General features: G+C 34.1%; 1 protein-coding gene across 1 annotated transcript in view; it reads right to left on the bottom strand.

Moving 5' to 3' along the window:
• Positions 1–581: 581 nt before the first annotated feature.
• Positions 582–27,971, bottom strand: part of LOC141668288 (dynamin-like protein ARC5) — a 28,414-nt gene continuing 1,024 nt past the window's right edge. The window contains 17 exon segments of the mRNA XM_074475106.1: positions 582–877; positions 979–1,122; positions 1,124–1,144; positions 1,430–1,777; positions 2,458–2,515; positions 22,522–22,622; positions 22,705–22,767; positions 24,097–24,157; positions 24,253–24,410; positions 25,006–25,088; positions 25,295–25,343; positions 25,816–25,879; positions 25,995–26,087; positions 26,252–26,385; positions 27,039–27,260; positions 27,502–27,624; positions 27,709–27,873. Coding sequence (XP_074331207.1) covers positions 803–877; positions 979–1,122; positions 1,124–1,144; positions 1,430–1,777; positions 2,458–2,515; positions 22,522–22,622; positions 22,705–22,767; positions 24,097–24,157; positions 24,253–24,410; positions 25,006–25,088; positions 25,295–25,343; positions 25,816–25,879; positions 25,995–26,087; positions 26,252–26,385; positions 27,039–27,260; positions 27,502–27,624; positions 27,709–27,873 — 1,962 coding nt within the window. The 3' untranslated portion in view covers positions 582–802.

Raw genomic sequence — 27,971 nt, 5'->3', positions numbered from 1 at the left:
TACTCGTAGTACCTCCTATTTGCGATAAAAGTTAAGGGGTATATTATGTATCACCACTTTATAACTTAAAAGTCAGTTGATTGTACTGTCTTGCGAGTGGGATATTTTGCATCCGTCATGCATATCAAACAAATAAGCAACAAGCAGCTCCAACTCGGGAATCAACTAACAAATGGAATGCTTTATCTTATAAGCAGAATTTTCAGGGGGGGCAATATATCTTTAGATGTGCATTTAGTTAAGTCAAATGCCATCCAACTATAGTGTATAGACAACTTAATTTTCAGTAATTAGCATACAAGCGGGTCTTTTTCCTGTCAGTAATTTCAGGGAGGGGAGAGTTGGGGGCTGCCTTTGGCTTGAAGGCCACTTCAAATGCCCCCTAGCTACTTTGTACATACTCTGGTTCATTGTTCATAGATCACTAAGTGCACAATATAGGTGCAGCTTAGTAAAAGTGAAAATGTGAAGAGTTTTCATATTGATAGAACTATCTCGTGTCATATTAAGTTATTGCATTTCAATCTTCCAAAGCACTCTAGTTATGGAGATGAACTGATTCTAGTGATATATGCTTAAGATTACTTCAAAACAAGATGAGAATATATTTATCTAACAAGGTAGACTAAAATTATCTCTTCAAGTACAGCAACCAAATATATAGTCATGCAAGGTATTTCATATATAAACTAAACTACAAACTGAAGATAGCAAGAAACTGGGGCTCACAGGTTTAACAAGATATGGTCTTGAAGTAACAAATCTCCATTATGTATGATAAGATCTAGCACTTTAGAAGGAATTATGGTGTTAAACTGCGCTTCTCAGAGTTAAGCTGCTCATGTATCTGTCTGAATTTCTCTTTAAGCCTCTGTATCTGCAGATAGGCAACCACATAAACACAGAAACATGGGTAAAGGAATATAAGAAAAACCAATATACAGGAGAAGATCACAATAACAAATTGGGAGAAGTTACCCTTTTCAGCTCAATTTCGGTGTCTCTCTTTTGTTGACCAAATGAATGTCGCAAATTAGTGATATCGAAAACATTATCCAAATTGTCTTCAAATGCAGATTCTAAATCCTCTCGAAGAAGTGCAGGCAACTTGTCTACAACAGGGCATTAGTAGAAAGCAGTTGAACTGCAAACAGAGATAATGCAGTCCTTCATAATAGACTCAGAAATGCCAACTTTAGATAGACCAGAACAAAGTAAAATCAGCCAGAGAAAACTTGAAAACAACATTAAGTGCAACCATCAATTTGATACATAAAGAACAAATAAATAAAATATGTGAAACAATCGGAGCTTCTTCGAATTGTTTTTATCAGTTAATTACTGATTTCCCTCATCTACCAGTTCTAAAATGATCACTATATGAAAAGCTGTAACATATGAACAAAGAACAAGAAGAATAAAAACCTACCTTAAGTTCAACAGAAGCCAAGAAATATTCTCTAATGCCATGGAATATCTGTTGTACCAAAGCATAAACAATTCTTTCGGATGAAGGAGCAAGTCTCCTATTCCACAAGGTGCTATCTAAAAGGTCTGCTAGCCTTGTCTCCGTTGTTTGCATATTTGTGCTAGAGTCAATAGCTGAAGCCAAATGACTAAGCTTCACATCTGTCCTTACCTTAATTTCCTGCTTATCATTGGGCACAGAACTAAAAGAGGAATCTTGTGATATATAGGAAGGCAAAGAGTTGCCCCCTATAACAGACTGTTCATTTCCACCAAATGAGTCTAGGAACTGACGTAAGCCAGCACGATTCTGCAAGTCATGGAACCAGGTTAAAAGAAAGATTAGCACAGACAAACAAGGTACAAAAAAATAATAATGAGAAGTAAATAATTCTTCATAACATAAGACAACTCCGAGTTAAAGTTTTTTTTTCCCCAAAAAAAGTTTAGATTGGGCATGTCAAAACTATATATATGGCAGAGAAAGAAAACTAGAAAACAATAACTAAACCGTAGTACACACTGTTATATCGATTAGTTGGATAATTAGGGATTAATCGGAGCATTATTAGGTTATAATTTAATATTTTTAATATTTTATGATATATACATTGGTAGACAATTACTGCACTTCACATATTATTTATTAATTAAGATGCATCACTACAATAGAAATGATATCAATTTATGCTGAACTTGAATGATCCTCTCTTTTATATATAGATACATTAATAAATGTTATAGTTCAGGAAAATTCGGGTGTAGGCTTGATTTAGACATGATCGAATAAATAAAGGACCTTTTGGGGATTGCTCAAAGTCAAACCATTCAAGGATTTTTAGAACACTTCCACATTAATATAATGCTAGATCCATATGTACATCAGCAAACATAAATGTTATTGTTACACATCTTTCAAGAAAATGTACATACTTCCGAAAATGCCAATCAAATGTTAAAGAATACATCCCAAAGTATCGTAGAGCCTACCTTGTTGTGGAGAGACCAGCTCACGTAACGTGTAGTGCTCACTAAGTCTTCCATGCACCTGGAAAAGATACAATGATAAAAGAGATATTGACTCAGCTATACACACTAATTTAATTTTTATTTCAAGTAATTACAGTAAGTATTTAAAAATCAATATGAGCGATTGAACTTTTGCCAAGTAGAAAATATATGCATATGAGAAGAATTAGAGAAACTGAAGAGCATACATATAAAAGTAAGCCGATGATACTAAATGAACTGAAAGCAATCAATTCGTACAGTTGCTAAACCATACAACCATAAATTACCTAGGAGCAGAAACACAAAAAACATCCAGAATACAATTTTTGCCAGAACTAAACTAATAGTGGGAGTGGGACATATTTCTCATGCATAAAGCTGGAAAAATCAACAAAGGAATACCGGTTTTACCTTAATGTAACTTTTAACTAATTACTGGTCAACGGATTTTTTTTTCCGGATTTCTAACTTATGACTTAAACCTGACTTGTAACTTGAATTTCTGAAGGTTGAAAATATGCACTTGTTTCTGTGATTTCTATTTATAAAATTTGATTTTGACAACTACAATAAATACTGTTGGGCCTCAGCCCAGGGAAAGAAGAACCGGGCCCAACAAACTAAGGATCGTATATAAGTTTGAAATCAGATAGTTGTTGATTATGTCCCAACGAACTTTACAGACGATCCCTTAGCGAGCCTCTGCTACGCTGCAGGAAAACAAGTACAAAACGATCAATGACGGGATGACAAACTATATGCACATGGCATCACAATTGCTTAAGGCTTTCGACTCATGGACTCTAAGTCATATTAACAGATCCATCAGTCAATGGGCCGATGCCTTATCAAAATTGGCCATCTCATCTACAAAATATCACCCAGATCCTATATATAAAAGAGCTATCTCAACCATCCACAGAAGAAACTTCCGTCTTAACCATAACATTCATGGATGATTGGCGAACTCCCATCATACAATTCATCAAGGGAAGCCTAGCGGAATCTGACGAAGTGCAGCGAAGAAGAATCACCTTCAAAGCTAGAATTTTTTGCCTAAAGGATGACAAACTCTACAGACGATCCCCTTAGCGAGCCTATGCTATGACTGAAATCCATTCAGGAATATGCGGCGATCAACATGGAAGGGAAAAATTAGCCCTAAAGACAATAAGATATAAGGTATTTTGGTCAACTCTAAGAAAAGAATGTGAGGAATTCTCCAAAAAATGCAAGTCATGACAAATGTATGACCCAATGAATAGGTCGTCAATCTCGTTCAACCCCGTGACATCGCCATGCCCATTCTTCATGTGGGGAATTGATCTGGAATAGACATCCATCTAATCTTAGGGGCCCTCCACATCTTGTCAGAAGAATTTGGCGTGTGAACAACAGAACCGCCATCAGGCGAACAGTAACGAGACAACTCTCCGGCTCAAGCAGCTTTTTGGTGTAATGACCTGGGACAATAAAGGCAATTGATCAGCAAAGAACTTAGTAGTCGCAAATAACTTAGTAGTCGCCTCGTCCATGGCAACAACGGAAAGAGAAGTTTGAACACGTAAGCCTCCTACAACATCCGCAACATGACTGTCAGAAACGCTGACGTCAAGATTACCACCCCTATCAATTCAAGACTACCAAAAGATCCAGAACTTCAGGAACAAGAATGGTGTATCGAAACTATGCTCAACAAAGCCAACCCATTATAGATATCATCAAGATTGGGGTTGAAGAGGGGAAAACTATCCTCTTGGTCACGGATTCGAATCTCACGGGAGGAGAATTTATGATTATGCCTCCTGAGTCAGAGCCTGTCGCTTAAATGCGGTTTACCTTGGTTCACGTGATTGCAGACTATTGCGTGAGCCCGTAGGGTTTACCCAGGTGCACACCCGAAGGGTAGCGGCTGCAGGGTTACCTATGATAAAAAAGAAAAGAAAAAAGATCGGAGTTTGGATCAATTACAGTGTGGGAAGATTAACTACCCGCAAAAGCCATGATTATGGGGGCAAAAATAATCAAGATCCCAAATTGTAGGTATTTCATATAGTTTGTCAATAAAATACCCTAGCTAAGTTCCTGTCGATTATTCTTACAGGTCAACAAACTAAGTTCTTGGTAGTTCATCTTCACACACCATATGCGATCCAGACCCTAAGATTGGATGGCAATCTATTCCAGATCTTTGGTTCTTGTATGGTTTTCGCTTGCACATTCATCCATTTTTCTTGATTGTTTTAGAGACTTTTAATTGTGGTATTGGCCAATTGGCTCCGAATACTGTTATTCAAATTAATGGATTGATAGCTCGTTGTGAGGAGTTGGGCGAATATGTTGTTGTCGATATATAGGGTTTGACAAAAAAGTCAGGGGTGTGCGAAACTTGTCGAGGCTCCGAGTTTTCTACTCCGGTTGGCATCCCATGTTTGCTTGGTATGAGAAAGGAGAATCGGGGAAGATTAAACCTGGGAAGAAGCTATGCAACACCCGTATGCACTACTTGAGTCAGATGGGCACGATTTCACCCTCGAGTTTATTTAAATACTGGGGGGGACGCATCACCCTTTTTAATGATTCTGAATTTTTGAATGCTCATTATTTTGTAAGGTTTCGTATTGCCATATATTTTCTTGTGTTTACTTCTACTAATATGAATGCTTCTAAGTAGAAACTAAATGGCAACAAGTGTTTTGGGGTATTAACTCTCGGCTTGTAATAACTTTAATCTGATGGAATTATTTACTCTAATGTATTAATGTTTAATTTCGTTTCCGAGACTATAATATGTGTGAGTGAGTATTACTGTGGGGTTATAGTAATGGGACAATTATAATTCAGGATATGTGTTCTAAATTTGGATTAAAGACGGTGTGGCAACCTAGATCTCCGACCCCGGATTTAGGGGCGTCACAAAGGACCTAGATTTACACAGTGTCTGTATGTATAATTGGAGTATTATTTAAAAACTAGCTAAATAACCCATGCAAGACACGAGAATGTTTTATATTAATTATAATTTTAAAAAAATATATTATATATCTTCATATTTGTGACAAATGAGTTTTATGATAGTTTATCTTGACATAAAAAATAATGTATTGTTTTAATTTCTACTATGATAATTCATAATGAAAGATGACAATCAAAGAGATATATGTAATTGATATGGATAGAAAATACATCCTAAAGACACATTATATATCGCATAAATTACACTAGACCTGTCTGGTCCGAACTTGTAGCAGACTCAAGACGGCCCATGTAGACAAGGCCCACCAGCTGACAAGGTCCACGAACACAAACTGTTCACGAACTAGGCCCAATACGGCTGGAAGAGCAGAGACATGTGTCCTGAACGGACTCAAAGTCCTACACAGAAGGTTCTGGAGTTCCTTCCCTTATAGGACTCTTAATCACCATCTAAGTTGGAGACTTGTCCACCAATTCTCCCAACACAAGTCTAACCCTAGACTCATCTCTATATAAAGGGCTCTACCCTTAAACCTAGAACTACGTTTTTGACTTGATTCTCTATCACACAGAGATATGTAGGGCATCTTGCAAGGACCGATAGTCCCGAACGCAAGAGCAGCCATTAAAACTCGAAACACACAAACCCTAGCTAACGCACTCTAGTTTTTATTCCACAACATTTGGAGCCTTAAGTGGGAAAATCAAAAACCATGGTGAACACGCGGAGCAGAAACAATAGTGGAACAGACACTCCCTGTCCCATCGCGAACAATCGCGTCAGTGATGGAAGTACCACCGCACTCAACATATGCCTCCACCCAAGGAGGAACCCTGGTAGGGGCAACTGAGGCTCAGCCACAAGGGACTAATCCCCCGGCACTTCAAGGGAAGAATCCCCAATTTCAGCAGTTACATGCAACTGTGAACTCTCAACCCGTTGGGTATGAGTACTCGATGATTGTGACTACTAATCCCCCTTACGGGATGCCTCTATACCCCGAAACTGGAGGAAGTGGATACTCTAATAGGAGTGAAGCACAAGGGCGGACGCCCCAATACATACATGGCTTGGCACCTATTCCGGAGGATCAAGAATTCTCTGGACCATATACTTATAGAGACTCCAAGACATCGAATGATGACGGTGCTCCAAGAAGGAGGCGTGTTGGCGAGGAGCCAATGACTAATACTGAACAGCGCCCTAGGAGCACTCAAGGGACGACTCCCCAAGATGTTCAGGAGAGGATCAGGGCTCATGAAGCTGAGATCCAAAGGCTGAAAAGCGACCTGGAGACGCATCTGACTCCAACTCTCCTAGACCCCCACTTGCTCCGAGGCGGAGGGATCCTCCTCCAATCATAGACCTGGATGGTCCAATACCAAGAAGGGCTGTTGCCCCAAGGGCTGATCCAAGTGATCTTATGCCCCTAGGAGATCCTGATGATCCAAATCCACCATTCACTGATGAGATAATGAATGCCCGCATCTCAAGGAAGTGCAAGATGCCCACCATCAAAGCATACGATTGTACTGGCGACCCTGCTAATCATGTCAGGACGTTCTCTAACGCCCTGTTGCTACAGCCCGTAAACGACGCTATTAAGTGTCGGGCCTTTCCTCAAACCCTATCGGGTATGGCTCAAAGGTGGTACAGCCGTCTACCCCCAAACTCTATTGGATCCTTTAAGGACTGGAGTCAAGCTTTTATCAAGCAGTTCATAAGTGGTAGAGTGCACGAGAGGAGTTCAGCCTCTCTCATGGGTAGGGCTGTCAAAAAAATTCGAAAAATCCGATATTCGTCCGAAAAATCCGTACCCGTATCCAAGAAAAAGCGGGTATTATCCGTATCCGAGAAAAAACGGATATTATCCGTATCCGAATTCGAGATACTCGAATCCGAAACTAAATTTATATGTGATATTTAAATTATATAAATATAAAATTATATATAATTTAAAATTTATTTTTTTAGTTTATAGTGTGTGTAAATGTATTAAATAATACGTTTATACGTGTAGAAAATATTCTATAATCATCGTCAAAACGGTAGGGGCAACAACAAAATTCAAAAAATCCGATATTCGTCCGAAATATCCATATTCGTATCCGAGAAAAAGCGGATATTATCTGTATCCGAAATAAAGTGGATATTATCCGTATTCGAATCCGATGATTGCGGATACGGATATAGGCATATCCGTATCCGAATTATCCGTTTGACAGCCCTACTCATAGGCATAGTCCGAGGAGCAAAGGAGTCCCTAAGAGAGTATTTGAATCGATTTACGAAGGAGGCTGTAATAGGTGGGAGATGAACAGTAAAAACACTGTAGCAAAGTAGCCGTGAATAGTAGACAGTGAATAGTAAGCCGTGAATAGTAGACAGTGAATAATAACTAATGAATAGTAGACAGTGAATAGTAACTAATGAATAGTAAAAGGTACATGAATAGTAAAATGAAATAAAATTTGAAGGTTAAATGAGACCTCTGGCAAGAATAAATAGAGAAACGAATAAAGAATATAAATCTAAAATAATAGCAACTCTATTAATTTTATTTATAGTAGAAAACAAAGCAACACAACAGATGTGTAAGAAAATTTTATACAGACAATTAATAAGAAGGAATTTGACTTATGGAAGATTTGAGGATACGATCAATTCAGTATATAGCTGATAAAGAACCAACATATAACAGGCTAATAAATCAACATATTGAAAGTTGTAAGATAAGCATGCAAATAATAAATGAAAAATTAGATATTATAGCTATGTCACGAACAATGTTGGAAGAAAGAGATGAAAAAATTAGGAGACTAGAGGAAGAAAATCTTTTATTAAAACGAGAAAAATTTATTAAAGAAACTAATTTAGAAATCCAAATAAAAGACTTAAAAGAAGTATTAACTGAACAATATAGATTAATAAACGATTTGAGACAAAAAATTAAAAAATGAATTGGACAGATCCAAATGCAATAACTAGAAATAATAGAAAACTAAAGCAATTATTAAAAAATCAAGAAAAATTAGAAATAGATCTGGAAAAATTACTAGAAAGAAAAAATAAAATACAATGGACAAGAGAGAATAGCGAAGAAATTATGAGAATTTACCAACAACTTGGAAATATGATAATAACATTTAGAAATGATAAACTAAGAATATAAGGACTTAAAAGAATAATTTTAACAAATAGTATAACTGGATAAAATGTCATTAGAAGAAATAAGTGAAAAACAAGATATATATTATCAAATGGATGAATACGAAGGAGGAACATCACAAACCCTAAGTTTTAAACCAGATATATATAATCAAATTCAAAGTGAAACAGAAGAATTAACAATAAAAAAGATATTCAAGACATCATATTTTGAAAGAAATAAGGAAGTTAGGTATATAGCCCAAAAACATGAGAATGTAATAGATATAGATACAATAAATGAAAAAACAAGAATAAATTTAATTAATGTTTTTGAGATCAAGTTATAAGTATATTCTAACTCATCTGTATGAGTGGAGTTCATTAATGCTATATACATTCCTAAATTCTAATCAGTTATTCTCCTGCTAATTTCTTGTTCTTCATATACATTATCTAAGTCTAAAAAGTATCCATTCAAGTTTACGCCTTGTGACATTGATCCTATGAATTCTTTAAATTCATTATGTTGTCCTATTGGTGTGTGTTTTGGTATTGTGTTCCTATATCTTGTTATAACTTCCATATTATGGTCGGTTATTTCTTCTTCCGGGTAGTTATTCATCTCCTCATTTTTTATTCCTTCAGTTTCTATATCAGTATAATTATTTTTATCTTCTTGGTCACTATTAGATTCTTGTTTTATTACTGCATTTACATTTTTCATTCTTTCTAAAGCTTCTATTATATTTTTATTTTCTATTTCTATTTCGAAATTTTCCTCATAGCTACTGTTATATTCTTCTATTATATTCACCGTTTTTCCTAAATTATCTTGTTCCGATTCACTAGTACTTGTATTATTATTTGTAGACACAGTACTAGAAACTTCACTTGTATCCTTTTTTTTCCTTTTAACTTATTTAATTGCTTTTTCAATATTTCTATTTCTTTTTTATTTTCTTCTGTTTTTTCATTTAATTCCTTTTTTGTTTGTCTTAAATCTCTTTTTACCTCTTTTAGTTCCTTTTTAGTTTCTTTATATTTATTTTTATATTTTTTATATTTTTCTAACCATTCTTCATTAGTATTTAATCGTAGTTTTTTATTCTCCGTTCTTATTTCTTCTACTTCTTCCTTTTGTTGTTCTAATTTTGACTTTAAATATTCTATCACAGTTGTATTAATCTTAAACTCAGCTTTAGTTTCACTAGTTGTTTCTTTTTTTAATGGTTCATACTTATATTTTTCTCTTTCTAAAATTTCTTTCCCATGATTCTTTAAAAATGTTATCACATTATATTCTTTTTGTTCTTTAGTTTCCATTAGAACTTTCCTTTTTTACTAAGTTGTCCCAAATTATCTAATACTTTTCCTATTGGTTCAGATATATTAGGTTTCATTTTACTTATATCTATCATCATTGGCTCATTAACTCTTCTCCATGCATTTATGACTTTTAGTTCTGGCTTATTTGTAATTTCTTTTTCTGGTATAATTTCTTGTTTTCCTTCTTCTAATTTTATTAACTTGTCTAGTATCATTTTTAAAGTAGGTATTTCAGAATTATTCCATAAGCTTGTTAACTCTTCTCTTATTATTTGTCTCAAATTTTCTTGATTATCTTGTTTTTCTATCAGTCTCATTATTGCATTTAGTTTTTCCTTAACTATTATTTCTTCCCATAAATTTTTTATAAATTCTGAGTCTGACATTTTATTACTTGTTGATTCGCTTCTTCCAACCATTTCCAACATCTATCCAATATTTACTAGTATTTTTACTCTGTTCTTCTAATTTCTTAATATCATTTTCTAACTTTGTTTGTCTTTCCTTACATTCTAAGTATTTTATTTGTGAATCTATTTCGCTCTCTAACATACTCTGTATCTTCTTTAACTTTTCTTTCTTATTTCTTAATTTTTCTTGTATATTCATAGTTTTTCTATAAATCTTTCTTTTCCTTGATCTAATATTTTTATTCCATTATTATTAATTTTATAATTTATCATGTTTAAGAAGTCGCTCCCTAATAATAATTCACTCGAACTATCATATTCTATTACTCCTATATTTATATTATATTCCAAGTCTAATATTTTAAATTTTAAATTAGTACATTTAGTAATAAATATTTCTCTATCATTTTCTGCATATCTGTAAGTCTGAGTTTCTATCCATTTACAATTTTCTTCATTTACCTTGCTTATATGAATAAAACTTTTGGTAGCTCCTGTATTAATTTCTGCTATACAGTCTCTTGTTATTGTTTCGTCAAATATTATTATTTTTATTTTCAAACTATCAGTATCTATCTTTATTAAATCTATCTTTTTACTCGTCATACTCATTGATCTAATTAATCTTATAAGATTTTGTTCTTTTCTAGAACTTAATCTAGATCCTTCTAATATTGGTTTAATTCTTTGCCTTGGAATCATTTGTCTATTACTAAAATCTATTGTAATTTCTTCTGGGATTGTTATTTGAGATTCTTCTTTATGTTCAATTTTTTCTAATATATCATTATATAACTTTGGTACTATTATTCCTAATTCCGTTTGTTTCTTTACGTGATGGTTTCCAGTCATAGCATAAACCATTTTGGTTTCTATACTAATAACTTTACTTCCTTTTTGCATTTTTATTCCATCTAACTTATAGTATAATGTTAAAGATCTTTCTTTATTTTCATCCCTTAGTGATATACTGAAATCGGGTTGTATTATAAATTTTAATTTCTGATATATCAAGTTTCCTTTATTACCGCTATTAATGAATCTTGTATATTTCCTATTATTCTATCATCCAATACATATATTGGTATAGGAGTATCGATATTTTTCTGAAAATATGCTTTTATTGTAAATTCTATTGCTCCAAAATATATATTTTTTAGTTTATTTGCTTCCTTTTGTTTTAATTTGGATAATTCTCTTTTTATTAATCCATCCGTTATTAAATTTATTCTTGTTTTTCCATTTATTGTATCTATATCTATTACATTCTCATGTTTTTGGGCTATATACCTAACTTCCTTATTTCTTTCAAAATATGATGTCTTGAATATCTTTTTTATTGTTAATTCTTCTGTTTCACTTTGAATTTGATTATATATATCTGGTTTAAAACTTAGGGTTTGTGATGTTCCTCCTTCGTATTCATCCATTTGATAATATATATCTTGTTTTTCACTTATTTCTTCTAATGACATTTTATCCAGTTATATTATTTGTTAAAATTATTCTTTTAAGTCCTTGTATTCTTAGTTTATCATTTCTAAATGTTATTATCATATTTCCAAGTTGTTGGTAAATTCTCATAATTTCTTCGCTATTCTCTCTTGTCCATGTTATTTTATTTTTTCTTTCTAGTAATTTTTCCAGATCTATTTCTAATTTTTCTTGATTTTTTATTAATTGCTCTAGTTTTCTATTATTTCTAGTTATTGCATTTGGATCTGTCCAATTCATTTTTTAATTTTTTGTCTCAAATCGTTTATTAATCTATATTGTTCAGTTAATACTTCTTTTAAGTCTTTTATTTGGATTTCTAAATTAGTTTCTTTAATAAATTTTTCTTGTTTTAATAAAAGATTTTCTTCCTCTAGTCTCCTAATTTTTTCATCTCTTTCTTCCAACATTGTTCGTGACATAGCTATAATATCTAATTTTTCATTTATTATTTGCATGCTTATCTTACAACTTTCAATATGTTGATTTATTAGCCTGTTATATGTTGGTTCTTTATCAGCTATATACTGAATTGATCGTATCCTCAAATCTTCCATAAGTCAAATTCCTTCTTATTAATTGTCTGTATAAAATTTTCTTACACATCTGTTGTGTTGCTTTGTTTTCTACTATAAATAAAATTAATAGAATTGCTATTATTTTAGATTTATATTCTTTATTCGTTTCTCTATTTATTCTTGCCGGAGGTCTCATTTAACCTTCAAATTTTATTTCATTTTTACTATTCATGTACATTTTACTATTCATTAGTTACTATTCACTGTCTACTATTCATTAGTTACTATTCACTGTCTACTATTCACGGCTTACTATTCACTGTCTACTATTCACGGCTTACTATTCACTGTCTACTATTCACGGCTACTTTGCTACAGTGTTTTTACTGTTCATCTCCCGCCTATTACTGGCTCTGATACCAATTTCTGGGGTAGGTTTCTTTTATGGATCGTTTATATATCTAATAACCCTAAATAGGGAAGGCGCATTATCAAGGTTATCACGGCGCCAAGTCGACCCTCAACGCCCGAGTACCTTCGAGTACCTTCGTGAAGACTAGTCGATAAGTCGCCCGACTAGTTGTAAAAAGTCGACAAAATGTTCATTATACATATAATACTTGATTTAATATATAATATAATTGAACATGTTAGTTTTATAATTTAAATCAAAAGTAATATAATAGCAAGTTCAAAATATGCACGGTACACCATAATTATTGTTATGAAGACCCCAAGTCGGGTTACGAGACTCTTGGGCGACCTTCACGTCAACTAGTCGACGACAAGTCGGGCTTCGAGACTCTCAACACCCGAGTATCTTCGCGTCGACTAGTCGCTGACTAGTCGTCGACTAGTCGTCTTCGTGATAACAATGGCCATGATAGCCCTACAACAAGGGACTAGAGATGAGTTCTTTAAGATGTCCCTGGCTAAGCGCCCTCCCGAAAGCATGCTGTAGCTCTAGGATAGAGCCGGAAAGTATATCAAGGTGGAGGAGAGTATGAAGAAGACGACTGTGAATAATGAACATACTGGAAACAAGAAGGGGAAGATGTATCAGGAGTATGATGCCAAGGACAAGTATCCACGGATTGACAAAAGCTCTGACTCCTCTTCTAAGAAGAATCAGCAACCAAGGTTCACTGAATATGCGAGGTTGAACGCTCCAAGGAGCCAAATTCTTATGGAAATTGAGAAAGACAAAGATTGCAAATGGCCGAAGCCACTAAGGGGAGACCCCGAGAAAAGAGACAAAAGTCGATACTGCAAATTTCATAAAGATGTTGGTCACGATACTGACGATTGTAGGCAACTCAAGGATGAGATTGAGTATCTGATCCGAAAGGGAAAGTTCGGACGTTTCACCAAGGGTGAAGAAGCCGGAGGCCAAAAGAGAGATAATGATCGAATAGACGACGATCGAAGTACACTAATCGGCCCTAATCTGAGCTAAATTTCACTAATAGGCCCTAATCTTTAAATCCTGAAAATTTAAATTTTTTGATTTTTTTCCATTTTTTTCAACTTATTACTCAGAGTCAAGTATTCTACATACCTCGCCATGCCCTTCTTACTCTTGATTGTCCATGAAATTAATTTCATGGTTACCCTTGAGTTCCTCATGGCTTGATTGGGGGATCGTTTACTATATCTGATAAACCTAAAGAGGGAAGACACACAGATATATAAATCATAAAATATGTTTTATGAATTATGTTTTTATGATTGCTCTACAATCCATAATAATTTAAACATGACAGTTATTTCTATATATTTAAGCATCCTAACATAGTAATCGTATACCACAAACAAAAATCATTTAAACAATTATAAAGTTGATGAATCAAGAACAGCTCAATGGAGTCCCTGGTGAATGCTATGCCCCTATTTCGACTTCCCCGTCATCTTGGGCTTTGCAACTTCAGGCGTCTCAACAGACTATCTACCGTTCCTTGCTTCTTCATCTTTATAATTATTATAATAGTAGATGTTTATTGGGTACTTGATCTATATAAAATTCTGCTTATAATATATATAAAACTGTATGTTATCTTGTTATAGATTGCAGAGATGAGGTTTTAGCTGGCCATTAATGTATAAAGAAAAGAGATTTGTATAAGAAAACTAAGAGAGAAAATAACTAAGCAAGTGATCGATTTCTAAAAAAAAACCCACATTTCTTTTGTTATAATTCTCCTCTTTTATAGAGGCAGAGATTTCTATTACATGATATTTTTTTTCTGACATATTATTCTTTCTGTTTCCTTCTTTTTCTTTCATCCATTCCATTTTCTTTTCTTCTGTCTTCTGTTTCAACTTTTGCAATTTTTCTTTTGTCCCGCTTTCTCTTTTCCTTGTGTCCACTTCTTATGAATTATTCCGTCTTCTTTTTCAACTTTTGCAATTTTTCTTCTGTGCTTTTATTCTTCCTGCTTTCTCTTTTTATTTCGCCCACTCCTTTGATGCCTTCTGTCTTTTGTATGGAATTCCATAATTTTTGGCTATTTATATTTGCTAATATATTACAGTCACCAATTTTCATTGGGCCGTAGAATCATATATTACAGTCAGCAATTTTCATTGAGCCGTAAAATCATATATTACAGTCACCAATTTTCATTGGGCCGTATAATCATATATTATAGTCACCAATTTTCAATGGGTCGTAGAATCATATAGTACAGTCACCAATTTTCATTGGGCCGTAGAATCATATATTACAGTCACCAATTTTTATTGGGCCGTAGAATCATATATTACAGTCACCAATTTTTATTGGGCCGTAAAAACATTTTCTAATATGTCTGATATAGAAACTTGAGGTTTTGGTTGTTCCAATAAGAATGGATAAAATATTTAGAGAAATGAATAATTTTATTATTGTATATATAGATGATATATTAATATTTAGTGACAATCTAACAGATCATTCAAAACATCTAGAAATATTTATTCAGATTATTAGAAAACATGAAATCTTATTATCAGAAAAGAAATCAGAAATATTTAAAAACAAAATAAAATATTTAGGATATATTATAGATTCTGAAGGAATTCAACTACAAGAACATATATCAACAAAAATAAAGAATATTAAAGAAACTTTAGAAAATAAAAATGAAGTACAACAATTCTTAGGAATAGTAAATTACGCTTCAGATTATATAAAAGACTCTTACCAAAATTAAGGAAACCACTACAAGATTTAATAAAGAAAAATAAAACTTTTGAGTGGAAAGAAGATCATACAAATGTAATAAGAATACTAAAAATAAAGGTAGAAAATTTACCTAAACTACTATTACCCAAAGATACTGATCAATTAGAATTATTTACATATGCTAGTGATATAGGATGGGGAGCAGTATTAGTAACTTTTGGAAAAGACGATATTGATAAAGAAAACCCTTTAATATGTGGATATGCAGCTGGAACTTGGAAACTTAATGAAAAGAATTATCATATTAATGAAAAGGAATTATTAGCGGTAAAATTAGGAATTAAAAGATTTCATTATCATCTATTACCTGTAAAATTTGTTGTAAGAACAAATAACACTTAAGTAGAATCATTTGTATTCAATAAAATTGATTCTTTACCAGAATTAAATAAGAGAAGAAATTGGCAAGCATTCTTTAGTTATGATTTTATTATTAAAAATATATCAGGTACTAAAAATATTCTTGCAGATTTTCTTAGCAGAGAAAATGGACAGGGATAATAAAATATTCAACCGATGGAAATGCTACTAGAAGAAATCAAGAGGAAGAATGAACAAATTGCAACCTTGACCCAAGAAGTTAATAACCTTATAAAAACTCTTTAAGGAGCTATAAAACTTACCAAAAATATTACACCCCAAACTTTTGTATCAAGACTAGCTACAACTCCTTACAATATCAAGAATAATTCATAAGAAGTGGACACAAGGAAAAGAGAAAGCGGGAATTTTTTTTTTTTGCAAAAGTTGAAAAAGAAGACAGAAGAAAAGATAAAGGAATGGATTAAAGAAAAGAAGAAGAAGGAAACAGAAAGAATAATATGTCAGAAAAAATATCATGTAATAGAAATATCTCCCTCTATAAAAAAGGAGAATTGTAACAAAAGAAGTGTGGGTTTTTTTTAGAAATCGATCACTTGCTAAGTTATTTTCTCTTTAGTTTTCTTATACAAATCTCTTTTCTTTTTACATTAATGGCCAGCTAAAAACCTAAGCTCTGCAATCTATAACAAGATAACATACAGTTTATATATATATTATAAGCAGAATTTTATATAGATCAAGTACCCAATAAAAATCTACTATTATAATAATTATAAAGATGAAGAAGCAAGGAACGGTAGATAGCCCGTTGAGACGCCTGAAGTTGCAAAGGCCAAGATGACGGGGAAGTCGAAATAGGGGCATAGCATTCACCAGGGACTCCGGTGAGCTGTTCTTGATTCATCAACTTTATAATTGTTTAAATGGTTTTTGTTTATGTGGTATACGATTAATATGTTAGGATGCTTAAATATATAGTAATAACTGTCATGTTTAAATTGTTATGGATTGTAGAGAAATCATAAAAACATAATTCATAAACATAATTCATAAAACATGTTTTATGATTTATATATCTGTGTGTCTTCCCTCTTTAGGGTTATCAGATATAGTCCCAATCAATCTGGTAGTGAACGTTCTGTACACATTCTAGTGAACGTTTTGTACTCGTTCTTGCTGAGCGTTCTATGTTCTATTGAACTTGTTGTTATGGGAAGTCTTATACTTCATTGAACTTGTCCAAACTTCCTTCATTGAAATTTAGCCTAGATTAGGGCCGATTAGTGTATATTAAGCGTAATTAACTCGAATTAGGGGGAATTAGTGATTCGTATGATGAAATTAACCCAGATTAGGGTTGTTTAACCTATTCGCTATTGTAATTAGTGTGAATTAGGGATAATTAGCATCTTACGCATGCTGATTAATCCTGATAAGCCCCGATTAGGGCAGATTAGCCTCGACTAAGGCCAATTAGTGCGTTCTAGCTTAAAATTAGGCTCTTTGAAGCCTAGTTGGCAGCTTGTACATGGAAATTAGCCCCGATTAGGGCCGATTAGCCCCGATTAGGGCCAGTTAGCACCTTTCACCCTATAATTAACCTTGACGAAGGTTAAGGAATGATAAATGCTCGCTTTTTAATACTGGTTAGGACCATTAAACACTATCCAAATAGTCTGTGCAAAGGCATTAAGTGTGTATACTCACACTAATAAGTCGTTGTAAATGTGTAGGTCGCTCCACACTTTACGATAAAACGGCAATACCCATATAGGGACGACAGCCATGAAGGGCCGATACCCGAGAAGGGCTGATACCCATGAAGGGCCGATACCCGAGAAGGGCCGAAAGTACCCCGAGTCGCGAATAGACAATTATAACTTCCACGAAAACTCGAGCAGTATGCACGGAAGTTGGGGTGCAATGATATGGATAGAAAATACATCCTAAAGACACATTAAATATCGCATTAATTACACTTGGGCTTCTTGTCTAAAGTCCAGTACAGACCTGTCTGGTCCGAGCTCGTAGCAGACTCAAGACGGCCCCTGTAGACAAGGCCCACCAGTTGAGTTCTCATGAACGTTCTGTGCTCCAACAAACTCGTTCTCGTGGATGTCCTAATCTTCACAAAACTTAGTTCTTCTGAGAGTTATCCCTTCTGAAAATTTCCAAAGGACCTCACAAGAGGGCCTCTGGAGCAACCTTTGAAGGCCTCAGGGGTCTCCTACAGGAGCTCCTGGTCGGCCAAAAGGCCTCAATTTGATGGTTGGTCGGCCATGACCACTACGGAGGCAAATTGTGGCCGTCTTGGCTCTGCTACGGAGGCTCCTGATTGGCCAAAAGGCCTCAATTTGTGGGCTGGTCGACCGGGAGCAAGAGCAGTCATTAAAGCTCGGAGCTCACAAACTCTAGCATTAAATACTAACGCACTCTAGTTTTTATTCCACAACAGTAATGTTATGACATGTGTATTATCTGTTGTATAACTTACTTTTTTTCAGTTGAAACAAATTATGATTACTATATAAACTGCTCTTTATATTGATTTGCATGTGTATTCTGAAAAAGTCATTCTGAATTATGACAAATTCCTCTACATTACATTAACAATCATTGACATAGCATTTACGTAAACTCCAATTAATCTTTGTTTATGTTCAGTTTTAGTAGAATGCATGGTTGTCACGGCGCTAAGTCGAGGCGAGTCGATGGACCTCCGGCTAGTCGATTAGTCGATCAGTCGTGGACTAGTCGTAGACTAGTCGACCAAAACAAATATAACTATAATTAAATATAATATAACATATAAGTATATTTTTTATAATTTAGACTTCTAAATTCCAAGTTTCTAGTATATACCAAAATATTGTAGATCAGATCCTTGTATTTCATATCCAAGGATGAGGACTTGTCACAACTTACAAGTCACAACTTTGTTAATTATTATAACTTACAATTAAAACTAAAAAGTACATACATACATACATGATACATATATGTATATAAATAATCATATCCGTATACATATACACACATAATATATATGTATAGTTATAAAATATCATATTATACTTATACTGTCGTACATATATGTATATAACTATAACTATATATATATATATATGAAGGAAGAAGAAAAAGAAGCTTAATGTGAATTTAGGTTAAAGAAGATTGGAAAGTGGAAAAGCTCAGTATATGTCATTTAGGGCTGGGTTGCACAGTTTCTCTTGTTAGATTAGAAATTAGGGTTGAAATCTCTGTTAAAATGGATTTGAACAGGATTTGAGCCTTTAAAATAAACCAGTCGATGACCTGGAACGACTAGTCGGCTCGACTAGTCGCTCGAAATATCTGATTTTCTCCAGTCGACAAGTTCAGTCGACTTTTAAATCTCGACTGCTCGACTAGTCGTCGACTCGAGCGCCGTGACAACCATGGTAGAATGATGATAGGTGATAACTACTACTTTCTTATAATAATTCTCAATATCGTTACTATTAAGAATATCTTACATTTTTCAGTGTTTAAGTTCATTAACACTAATAGTGTTCTTTTACGAATATAATCAGTATATCAAATAAATACCCTAAATATAATAAATTTTAAACTTTTTTCTGGTAATATAAATATTGAAGTAGTATTGATTATATGTAATAATATTTAAAGTAATAAATGCAAGTATACTAAATTAAATACAATTAATACACGCGTATTAAATAAAAATTTCATAACATATAATAATGACGGGGCAAAACAATAATTTAAATAGGATGAAATTGTCTCACAAACCGCCTAGTTGCTCTATAAAAATATATATAATAGATGTATCTGCATATTGTTTTGTACAGGTTCATTTGTTATGCATAAGTGCATCCAGCTGTCCAATACATACGTCAAGCCAGAGATGTATTTATATTTTATACTTTTAGTACTACTTATGTTCGTGTAATACATCTAAGGTTATGAACATTTTTTTATTTAAAAAGATTTTGATTAGTTTCTTATAATTATTCGTAATAATAATTAAAAAATATAAATGATGAAAAATCTAATTTATTTAGTTATATATAAAAAATAAAAAATATTTTAATTATATCGTGTCCGCATACCGGTGTCCAAATTCGGACGGTGTCCCACTGTCCAAAATTTTCAAGATCACCAAGTCCGACACTCGGATATGTGTCATACCCGACACTCTGTACCCAAGTATGAGTAACTTAGGTTGTCTAACCCAGCCTACGAGATCTGACTGTGACCGAGTTGGCCGTTCACCAGAGACTGCATCGTCCTCTTGCTGAAACAGGATTTACGGTGGTAGATCTATTACCACCTTCATTAGGGTGTTTTTTGTTGTCGACCATTATCCTCATGGACATGCTGGTCAACAACCACCTTAGGTTGAAAGCTACAAGCTCCTTCTAGCGCCAATGTTTGTGCCCAAGGAAGCCAATCCCTTTTCTGAACCATCTCTTTCCTATTTATGAGTCTCCCTTTTGGGCTTTTGGGCTTGGGTCTTTTATCCTTTCTTGGACGTGGGCTTGTTCTTCCCCTGGGCTGAGGCCGAACAAATACTATCTATTAATAACTTTTTTCATTGTTTTTGATAATTTATAACTTATATATCAATTTTACTAACTAAAGAGATACGGGGGGTGTTCAATTTAATGTACTTATTTCTCAGAAAGAGCACCACCTGAAATAGGTACTTATTTTCATATATAGGTACTTTTTATGATATTAGGTCCAACAAACACACCAATTGAAAAACTGGGTTTTCTTATAACTTAAGACAAAACTTGAAGTAGTGGATGTGGAGATTAGGGTTTAAGTTCACAAGAGATGGTCATACTTAAGAATAGATTTAGCTCTTATCCTAGTCAATAAAAGCAAAGATGAATACTTTTGGAGTTTTAGGAGATGTGCTAAATAATTTCAATCCATCTTAAGACCGAAATTAGCATTTAACAAGTACCTCTATACAAGTTAATACATATACACCATATTATGATCTTTATATGTATCTACCATAAAAAACTGATATCTCCTTGTTTCCTCATTTCTCGGAGTAACATAGGTTTTAATAAGGTGACTTTAGGAAAAATTTCGATAGTTAACATTAGGAACATTTGGGTTACTCTTGGGTACTTGGGGTTGACCCGAAATCAACCCAATATTTTTGGGTAAACCTTTTGATTAAGCAGAACCCCGTCCGATTCTGAAATTGCCAGACCCAAATTCGTAATTTTCATGTCAAATTCACGTTCTAAAATATCCTGACTATGATAGCACCTACTAGATAATGTTTCAAGAGCTAAGAAGCTCGAAGATGAGAAAACTTAAAAGATTATTGAATTTGTGAACAAGTGAAGACCAGCGATCACTAAAAAAAACTGTTTAACATAAGCAGCACCGAATGATACTAAAGTCTAAATATCTTAAGATGAAAATATCTGCACATATCTTATTTGTGCTGATATGAAATGAAAATGTTAAAAAATTCAAGAGAATTATCACAAATTTAATGTGCATTTGGCAATTTATGATGACAAACGGGTCGGTCAAAACGGGTTTTACAAATACCAAACCCGAACCCGTTGAAAACCCGAATCTCTTAATCCAAATCCGAACCTATGGGTTTCGTACAAACCCGAACCCGACGGGATCCGTTCGGGTTCGGGTTTAACCGAAATTCGAAACTCAGCATATGCAAAAATCAAAATAATTAGCACTTTAAAACAAAGTATTGGGCAAAAATAAAGTATTGATTCGATTAAAGTCTCGAATCTCAATTCAAACATCGAGAAGAATCAATTACAAATTTAGGGTATTCAAAAGAACAAAATCTAATTTAAGAGAAATCTATGTCGATGAAAGAGCAATTTGAACTTGATTCAAACTCCGAAGAGCGAAGATGGCGGAGTGGCCGAGCAGAGTATAACACAGAACATCCAGGTCTCTTCTAATGACGATGAATTTTTTGGATATAATAAATCTTTTAATTTTAGAAGTCAATAATAACTACTACCTCCGTCCCCCACATTTTTTTACATTTCTTTTTCACTGTTCGGCATGCATCTTAAGGCGTATATAAAGTATAGTTCCGTAACTTATTTTTAAAATTTTCTTTTTCTCAATAAAAATTTAAACATTGAACTTTTATTCAGAATAATTTTTTTAAAAAAATAATTTATGGAACTATAATATATGAGTTTTAAAATGTGTGCCGAACCATCCCTCTCAAATGTATAGATTTGAGAGGGACGGAGGGAGTAGTATATACTACTTAAAAACATGAGTACATGATTATACATATATATACATATATATATATAATTATTTATAGATTAATACGGGTTTCGAGTAGGGTTAGGTTCGAATATATTCGAAACTGGTTTCGGGTTTTCGGGTCAGATTTGGAACGGTATGCCTTAAACCCAAACTTGAACCGAAAATAGTTCGGGTTTAAAAATTAAACCCAAACCCGAACCATGCGGGTTCGGTAAAAGCCAATCGGATCGGTACGATTTGGGTATCCATCGGATCGGCATAAATTGCCATCCTATTTGCAATATGGATGGTAACAGCATAAACAAATTGATATCAAGAATAAAGGCTAACTTGTCACGGCATGATCTTTCAGTAGATTCTGCAAAGTTGTTGAAGGCAGAAGCAACACGCCTTAGAAACACTTCGTGGCCACTCAAAAACTCACCATCTTTCTGTTGGCATTGTACAAAATTAAAATATTTGTTCGCACTAACAATTCTGACTAAGAAGTGAACATATCAATAGAACACAGACCTGAAGAAGATAAACAGAAATAGGAAGTAATCTCTTCAGGATGTGCAGGAGCCTGCTGCCCAACTGTAAGTAATGAAATAAAATTTATATACTTTGTCATAAAGATATAATGTCAAGTCATGCATAAAAATCAGAATCAATCAAGAAGGTATATGATGTATTATGTCCAGCAACGTGATAAAGCTGAAAGTTCTAGTCCTAGATTAAGAGATCACTTGCCCGCTCAAAATATAAGTAGACATTCAAGGATCATGCTCTTCGAACACATTTAGAAAGCGAATAGATAAAATCCAGGATGGGGGGTCGCATTGAAAACTCTGACCAACGTATTAGACTATTGAGTAAATGCTTGCATGAATAAATGATAATTTCAATGATGCAGAAAATAGGTCCCCCGCATTAGTGAATTACCTGCTTGATCCCCGTCCATATTTTATGTTCTCATTAATTGACTATAATTCATACCTACTTCATCCCCGTCCACATTTTATGTTCTCATATATTTGACTGTAATTCATACCAGGTATCCCATCAGCATCATAAGTCGAGTCATAACCATATAATTACACAAGTCATCCTCCAACATGAACACCAACTTGAAAACACATAACAGTAAAATCGCATTGCTCAATACTCTAGATACTAGAAATATTCAGTACTTCAGTCAGTCAGCAAGACTAGGGACACACTTCACTGATCTCTTTAGCATATTCGGAAAAGAAGGACAATTGTCTTGAGTTCAAGACAACATGCACATAAATGCCTGCGCATCACTTTTTTGGCAATATCGATGTGGTAAAATCTATGTTACCCCTACTCTTTATTCCATCTCAATTCTGAAGTTCTTGTGTCAAACTTTCGACATTTGGACATGGGATGGACACTGCTACTTCATTTTGGGCCAATAAAAATGCAAATTTTACAAAATAATTCCCAGTCTGGTACTTGAACATGGATTGATGTTGGACAATTTTCACAGAGTCCTGTAACATGGGGAGTAAGCATTAAACATACCATCTAAAATCCACTAACATATATACCCATATCCAAGGTCATTGGTTCAAGAATATGCTCTAATACATGTGTAGGCCCAAAACAAGTATGCACAGATATATATTCCTATTGGTGTTTATCCTCAGCATGATTAGACATAAGTTTTCTCCCTGACACTAACTGTAACTACATTGCTTTAGCACGCTTGTGTTGTACTTTCCTATATATACTGTTCCACAAGTTCTTACTAACTTTAGAATCCCCAAAATGTTCTAGGAGATAATCTTCTCTAACAAGTTAACATATGCCTAATTCTATGCAACATGTAACTCCATACAGTCATGGATAATGAGGAGATGGGGCAACAAAAATCCTATGAAACGGTAAGGAGTTGACCACCTGATGAAGATAAGGTTCAAATGTATCACGAGCTTTTGCAACGGCAATGACACAAGCAGTCCTGCAAGATCAAGAAGTGATAGGAAAAACATTTGGAATGAGGTACAGACAAAAGAGGTATCCAACAACTAAAAAGAGGCTTAAATGTGAGATCACCTTGAGTAGTTGGTTCCATCATGAATATCCTCCACTCCACATGCATTTACAATTTCTTCACGTGTAATTGGAGGACATTTAGTTCCGCCAACAACAAAACGAAATTCAGCCATTGCACGATGATACTGAGCACCACCATAAAGACGCATGCCTGCATTCTGCGTAAAACAGAAATTAATATAGAATTTCAAATAAATTGGAAGGCAAAATTTCAGTGTATGTATTTTGCTCTCTGACTCTGATTCAGTGCTGAAGAAACTTAAACGTCTTAATAGACATGCAAGAACTTAAATTAAAGAAACTAGGAAAAGACCACTACAATGTGTTCAACTTTTGATGACAAGAACAAGAACTAATGCATGCCCATTTACAAGACAACCCTTCGTCCAATAAACACCCGAATTGCACTTCAACATAAACATATAAACAAGTTCGTGGACAGCCATACTAGAGATGCTGCTGACTTTGTGTTGTTGAAGGGATCTTATGGTGCATTCTGGGTTGGCTTTTTTCACCACAACAAAATCTTCAGATCCTTAAAATTCTTTTAATAGACGAAGTACAAGGTATAATTACCTTGTGGGCAAGTCCCACACATGATAAAATGAGTAGATGTCAACAAAATGATGATAGTCCAATTGAGTGGGAAAAGATTTATGATAAAGGTATCCATAACATGCATCTGTATGCAGTAACATAACTCAGAAAATAGTGGACATGTAGTATCAGATATATTCGAATTCCAGGGCTTACTGGTATTAGCTTGTGGGGAAACTGAAGACCATCAGTAGCAATAAATGCCCCTCCATTCGCTCTCTCATCTTGTAGTGTTTCCCCTACAATGAAAACATAGTGATGACAGAGTTTTTAAAATGTTTTAGCAGACAACGAAACTGGTAGATGAGAAGAATCATTTTGGAATTAATATGATCCGATAATGCTCTTATTTCTATAACATTTAAAACAGGCTATCGTGTTGAATAGAACACATGCTAAATAGTTCAAGGCATTTTTATAATCTGGCCGCATCTAGACAGTTTACCAAATTTATCTGGAGGTGCAACCACAGTCCCTTTCAGTAATAGCGATAACTGAGGTAAGAAAGAAAACATAGTAAGTATGTATCAAGTATCACAAAAAACACCTGAAAAATCTAGAGGTGAAACAGTATATTTGAATTAGAACTAGAATCATGGTTAAAGCATAAATTACCCATAATTTACAGTATTAAAAGTCCAAAAGCTACATAAAAGGTCACTCTACTGAAATCCTGATTCTGGCATGATTCTTTACTCGAATTCTTTAATCATGTGCATGCTAAAGTGCCTATATGATTAACAGATCAACAACAAAAATTGAGACAAATGTAATTTTATTGAGCAACTTAATTCGGTTGTTTATTGATGAATACATTCACGATGATTTAATTTTTTTGACATTTTGAAACTGCAAGCAAAACTTGCAAAATTTATTAACAATATAAATTAGGAAACTAGGTTTATATAATACGGAAATCAGTAATCTTGATAGCATGACAACATCAAGTCACAGATAGACCCAAACCTTAGTCAGGAATAGATCATGGAAAGTTCTTCCTTTTTCCTTGAGTTTTAATTCATCCAAAGTGCTAAGAGGTTAAAAAAGGAGAAGCGGAAATGGTGAGCGGTGCCCCAAAATGATCATAAAAACTGTTGCGTACTGGAACTAAAGCAATAGGATGCTTGCATAAGCAAAATACAAACCCGAGTTCCTGATTTATTTCATTTAGCTTTCTCGTGCTGCTCCTGTATTCTTTCTCGAGAAGTGGAATGATCAGTGGGACGCTATCCATGTACCTAGTTGTGATTTACAGCTATAACCATGAGTCTTATTCTTTAATTTTCAGAATTATATGAGGCATATTAGAGATAAAGATCATATTGCTCTAATTAAGATTTTTAATGGTGCATTGGAAATATCTCTTTTTTCTTAATAGATTAAGTAAGAAAGACCTATCTACCTTTTCTGCAGTAACTCCTCCAAGAACAATCTAAGGCTGCTTACACCTATTCTATTTCTTTCTTGCTTCGATAGTGACCTGCCCAACTTATCCTCCAATTGTGTCACATCTTCCATCTCCCTCAAAGAAATTGCCTGCAACAAGAAACCAGTAGGTTACAGAGTAACCAATCTGTTCCAAATTTCCCAAGTCAAAGATACTAATTTCCCTAGCAAGTACTTTAATTTCAGTACACCTATCAAATAGAGGATAGATTATTAATATAGAGCACGGAAAATAGTGGTCAAACATGAAAAAGCAATCTACTTTAAAATGATAGCAGTGCCGAAGTAATCAATTAATATGTTGTTAGTAAAATATATTAATTTCTTGTGCCACAACATCTATCATCATAGATATTACAACAAACAATGACTTCAATTAGCTACTAAATTGACTCAAGATTCTGGAGTCCCCCCGAAAACACTCTCTACTGGGAGTAGGCGCAAGGTCCATGTATGTCTTACCCTCCTCGGGTCCTACATCCTAATGGGACACACTGTTTGGTTTGTTTTGGTACTGACCTGACATTTTAGCTTATATCTATGGGCTTTTACTTCCAAGGTACTCATGCTAGCAAATGGAGCACTCACTTGTACATGTTACCAACAAACTATTAGTCCACATTCTGTGAGACAATAATTATATACTGATCTCGACAACGTAAGCTTGCTTTATAAAAAATAGATTGGACATAAAGATAAGTTGTTACATAATAGTACACATATAATTTAACTGAAGTATACACCTGTTTAAATTCATCATTGGATCTGTAAACAGATTCATGTCCAGAACCGACTCTTCCAGAAGGCACAGATGTGAAAAAAGGAGAATCGCCTAACATGAAGCCATCAAGAACGCATACAGGAGGTGAGAGAAAAACCTCCACATCTGAAGCACGTGCAAACTGAGGTATTTTTGTGTCAAGCTTTGTTGAGACAACCACAGTCCTCGCAAGTTCAGGATCAATCTGTAAATAGTTAGTGGAAACATCAAGCTTTTGCTTTTAACGTGAAAGATCCAGAGATGCTCAACTCAAAACCTGCTATAGATCTATTAATCACACAAGCCCTCCATTCTTGATTACTAAATCACTGAAAAACGTCTAATGTGCAGTATACTAATTCTTGGATATAGTATGGTTTTTATACAATTGTAAAAAATAATTCCGACTATGCAGATATAATTAAGCAAATCTGAGATGGACATACTTGCATTACCACCCTACGTGTAGTTGCATTGCTCCAGTCATTGCAATCTTCAAGGCATAATATGATGAACTCCTTATGCTGCATTTTTGCACGCACTAGGGATTCTACTGCACGAGCTTGAGCCTGCCACATAAGCCATTAAATTGACCAACATGCTGCCTCATTTAGTTAAATCAGAGAGAAGTAAATTCTTGAATTGACTTGAACCTGTAAAGCACGGTTTTTTCGACCAGGTGCAGGAGCAACAAGCCCCGGGGTATCTATAATGGTGAGATTTGGACAAAATTTATATTCAACTTTAATAATTATCTCCTTTGCAGAGAATTGGCATGGTTCATTCTCCAACCTCATGTTTTCAGCTTCAATGTAAACCTGCACATTTTTTTAACACAAAGAACTTCTAGTTACCTATAAAGTCAAATAGTAGAACTAAAGAACCCAAAACTTCTGCTTACAATTCTCGAGAAATG

Source organism: Apium graveolens, chromosome 6 (genome assembly GCF_009905375.1).
Source record: "Apium graveolens cultivar Ventura chromosome 6, ASM990537v1, whole genome shotgun sequence".
Taxonomy (NCBI): domain Eukaryota; kingdom Viridiplantae; phylum Streptophyta; class Magnoliopsida; order Apiales; family Apiaceae; genus Apium; species Apium graveolens.
This window is presented reverse-complemented; position numbering and strand designations above follow the sequence as displayed.